At 29.7% G+C, this 3,892-nt stretch overlaps 1 protein-coding gene across 1 annotated transcript; it reads right to left on the bottom strand.

The window, feature by feature from the left end:
• Window positions 1-599: 599 nt before the first annotated feature.
• LOC111041864 lies at window positions 600-3,345 on the bottom strand. The gene is made up of 4 exons (XM_022326302.1): window positions 2,149-3,345; window positions 1,578-1,646; window positions 1,384-1,473; window positions 600-725 (listed from the first exon to the last, which is right to left on the bottom strand). The coding sequence occupies exons 1-4, from the start codon at window positions 3,100-3,102 to the stop codon at window positions 672-674; spliced, it is 1,167 nt and encodes a 388-aa protein (XP_022181994.1). The 5' UTR covers window positions 3,103-3,345; the 3' UTR covers window positions 600-671.
• Window positions 3,346-3,892: the final 547 nt, after the last annotated feature.

The raw sequence follows: 3,892 nt of genomic DNA, 5'->3' as shown, positions 1-3,892 counted from the left end.
GATGTAGATCAAAATTCAGAGTCCAGTTATTATTTGTTGGCTGTACAATTAACCATTAGGACAAGATAATGTTTTTTTTAAGAATAAAATTGCTTCAAAATAATATTTTCAATAAAATACAGAACTGAATACTGATTTGAAATCAAACACAGGCGACATAAATTAGGGCATAATAACCGTTTTTGATGGATTAATTTTTTTCAAATTTAAAAAATGTCGATTTCCTTTTCAACCAAACTAAAAAGTTTAATATTAATTGTATGAAATACTGGTGGTACAATAAAAATACATAAACCAGACACGTATATCTATATAAAACTGTTTGTGCTAAATTATCACAATGTGATAATTTTCTTAACTTATTATAATAAACTAATAATTATTATTCATATATAATATAAGTACATAGTATATATTATTATTGTTACCATATTAATTAAAAATCAAACATCATATTATATGTATAGCATTAAAAATTAAAACGATAAAACACTAATTTTTTATATATTATAAATATTTTAACTACAAATCATATATTATAATAAAATACATAAATATAAATAAATATTTTTGTATTCAAATTTGGACTAATTAATAAAACTAAATGTACCTGCATAAGGCCTAAGATTGGCCAATATTTATAATATAATACTTAAGCAATTTACTATTTTTTATGAATGGAATTGTACTAATATTACCAGATAGGTTGTACCAGCAGCTATAGCCTATAAAAAGTAATAAAAAAAACATTGATTAATAATTACCTAGTCATTAATTATTCGTTTTTAGTTTTTATTATTTTTAGATGGTACATATAGTACATATAATTTGACGATTATAAGAATAAAAAAAATAATGTGCAATAAATCTTTATATTTATAAAGATATTATGTGTTTTTCTAGAAGACGACTTGTCATCTACTAGTTATCTATAATAATCATTTATATATTTACTTCCTACTTAAGTACATAACTTATATATACATTATACAATATACACTTTATGTATATCAGAGTACAAAGTGTCCGCTTTATGAAATAAACACTTTATTTTTTACCCGACAGTACAAAGTGACAGTTTACTCAATTTAGGCACAACGAACTATGGTGTAGTATGAGTAGACAGTTTTTAATTGATTTTATTTGATTAATATTGAAAATAATGCCTACTACGAATTAAGTATTAGGTAAATGGAATTTTATTATTATATGAAAAATTCACCCGCTCGAGCAAAAATATTGTCATTATTGCCAACAAATTGTATTGCAGTGATGTAGGTATCTATAATATCTATTTTTTTTTTTTAGCAATATGTAATTTGTTACTATCCCCACCTAGTCAAATAGATATAATAACTTTATTTATAACATATTTACACCTACCGATTTTATAATCTGTGTATTCAATGTGAAAAAATCGTACGCGGTAAATTCAATAGACTGATGGCGTATTTGATTCACAAACAGCAACAACTAAAATCATGTAAATCAGTGAAAACACTATGTATAATATTGTATCAAAGATGAAACATTATTATAATTATTATAAGAAATAGTCACGTGGTTAATTTGTTTACCTCTTCCTTTGTACTATCGTCCAACATTTGATTATTCGTATCTAAAATGATCGATTTTGATTTTACTGCCTAAAATAAGTGTAAAATTAGCATGTATACCTACTAATATTTGCTTCTAGCATTAACTTAGATTTTCAGTCTAAAATGTGAAATAGGTGATTTAGACTATTAGATAAGGTACAAAATAAGTATGTATCAGAGCCTACAGCTGCGAAGTCTGAACGCAGTGTCATCCTTTCGGAAAAAGCTGTTATAATTTATAACTAGCCGTTTGTCTTTAAGCCCAAAAAAGGATTACGATGATTTAATAGAGGGTACACAGCATGGCCGGGTATTAAATTAAACCATTGATAATAAATATTACTATATTTTAATATTTTTATATTTATGGTCAATGATTAAACATGTTTCTATTAAGGCTCTCTAACGCTTAAAATAACGATCAGCTAAGGAGCGCAGTGTCGCTGCATTTTTATTTATCTTCTGACTTATACAGATATACATTTATACAATTATACCTATTAGTTATTAGGCTTTTTATTTTATAGTTATTATTAGTTATTATCTATACCTGTTTCGTTGTGTAGTGTGCTACTAAGATAATCATGAACAATCTCAGAGTGTATTGAAACAACCAACCGTAGACCAATAATTTAGACGGAGAGTTGTGAAATATCTCATAATAGATATCAAACAAGGCCATTACCCACAATAAGAACACCGACAGTCCCATCTGGATACCCAACAGGTTATTGAGGATGTCCACGGCTTGGCGAGTTAGCCAATGCTTAATTCTAAGTACCTCCACAGCGTTGGCCATCGGGTGGCTAATGAGCCGCGGCCGATAAAAGTCTTTGTCATATCTGACGCACTGGAACGATTTTTTGTAATCTTTCCACATTGTTGCCGAAGATCCCATTATGAACGGGTACTTGATGTAGTTGACGTTTTCGTTTCGTAGTTTTTTCAAATCATCATTGATTCCTCGGAATCTGGTGTAGATTATAAAACACTGGGTAACAAATTGCGTTTCTATGCAACACATGCTCAGGTTTTGAATGTATATGAACAGATAGTAAATGAACAACGATATGTCGTGGGTCTCGTTTTGGTACAGATAATACAACCGGCTTATGTTTATCGGTAAAATTATACTCAGGCACACGAAAACGACGGCGAACGAAAATATTTTGTAGTTCTTATGTTGCGCACATGACGTCGGTGAATACATTTCGAAAGCCTTTATAGTTTCCTTGTACTTGAGTAAACTCTGTTTTGATTTAATCATTATGGCGATCCTCGACAGAAGAGTGGTAGACGCCAACACCCTAGTGTACATGCCGATCATGGCCGTCGAGAAAACGTTACACCACTGGTCTAATTTGCATAAAGTATTCGACGCGGTAATAAAATTGTAAACGCAAGTAACGATTAAAAACACTGAATACACGTTTTGGAATTTATTGTAAGTCAAATCCGTATTGAACACACCGCACAGTTTCCAAAACGATTGGACAAGCCACATCTCGGGGAATCTTATAGGGTAAATTGGACAAGTTATATAAATAGCATAATATTATATACCTAATAATATAAGATTAGTCAGAGTTCCACGAAAACAGATAAGAATAATTAGGTACCTACATAGAAGATGACATTATGTATCATATCATTAAAAATTACATTCTAGTCATTCTACAAGTATAGAATAACTGTTTTCAACAAAGCTTTAATGATGGCCGATAGGGTAGGTACTAGGAACAACCTAGATTGACCTATATTGACCTAAAGTTATCGATAAAAAAGGCAGGTACACATAATGTTTTATACCTACTTGTTAAATGTTTTTTAACGTTCTGTAAACAGTATAAACAAACGTTCTAGACCATTATAATTTACAAATAGTTAAACATACCAACCTATATACTATTGATTGTTTTTTTGAAATTGGAGTGGACAGTGGTCGAGATGATTGAGTGTTCTTAATTCTATAGCATTGAGCTTTTTGTGGTGGAAGGGTAGAGTTAGATATTATAATGTAACTAAACATTTAAATAGATGTACTAAAAATACAAATTTAAAACGTTTATTTGACAACAAAAATCAACGGTACCTACCTATAAAAATGTATTAGCCAGCCCATGAATGCAAAAACACTTGTAGAAAAGGGTTAGGACAACTGTAAAATGTTCCATCAGCCGTGACTTTTGACTTTTTGAGCATTTGGTCAATTTTTTTATACTTGTATCGGTTGAAAAACAGACAATATTATTATCGGCATCGTTATGAAGTAAAAACGTCTCATTTTAGTTTGT

Source organism: Myzus persicae, unplaced genomic scaffold (assembly GCF_001856785.1).
Source record: "Myzus persicae strain clone G006 unplaced genomic scaffold, MPER_G0061.0, whole genome shotgun sequence".
NCBI lineage: Eukaryota > Metazoa > Arthropoda > Insecta > Hemiptera > Aphididae > Myzus > Myzus persicae.
Note: the sequence above shows the minus strand (reverse complement) of the source record. Positions and strands in the feature narration are given on the sequence as shown.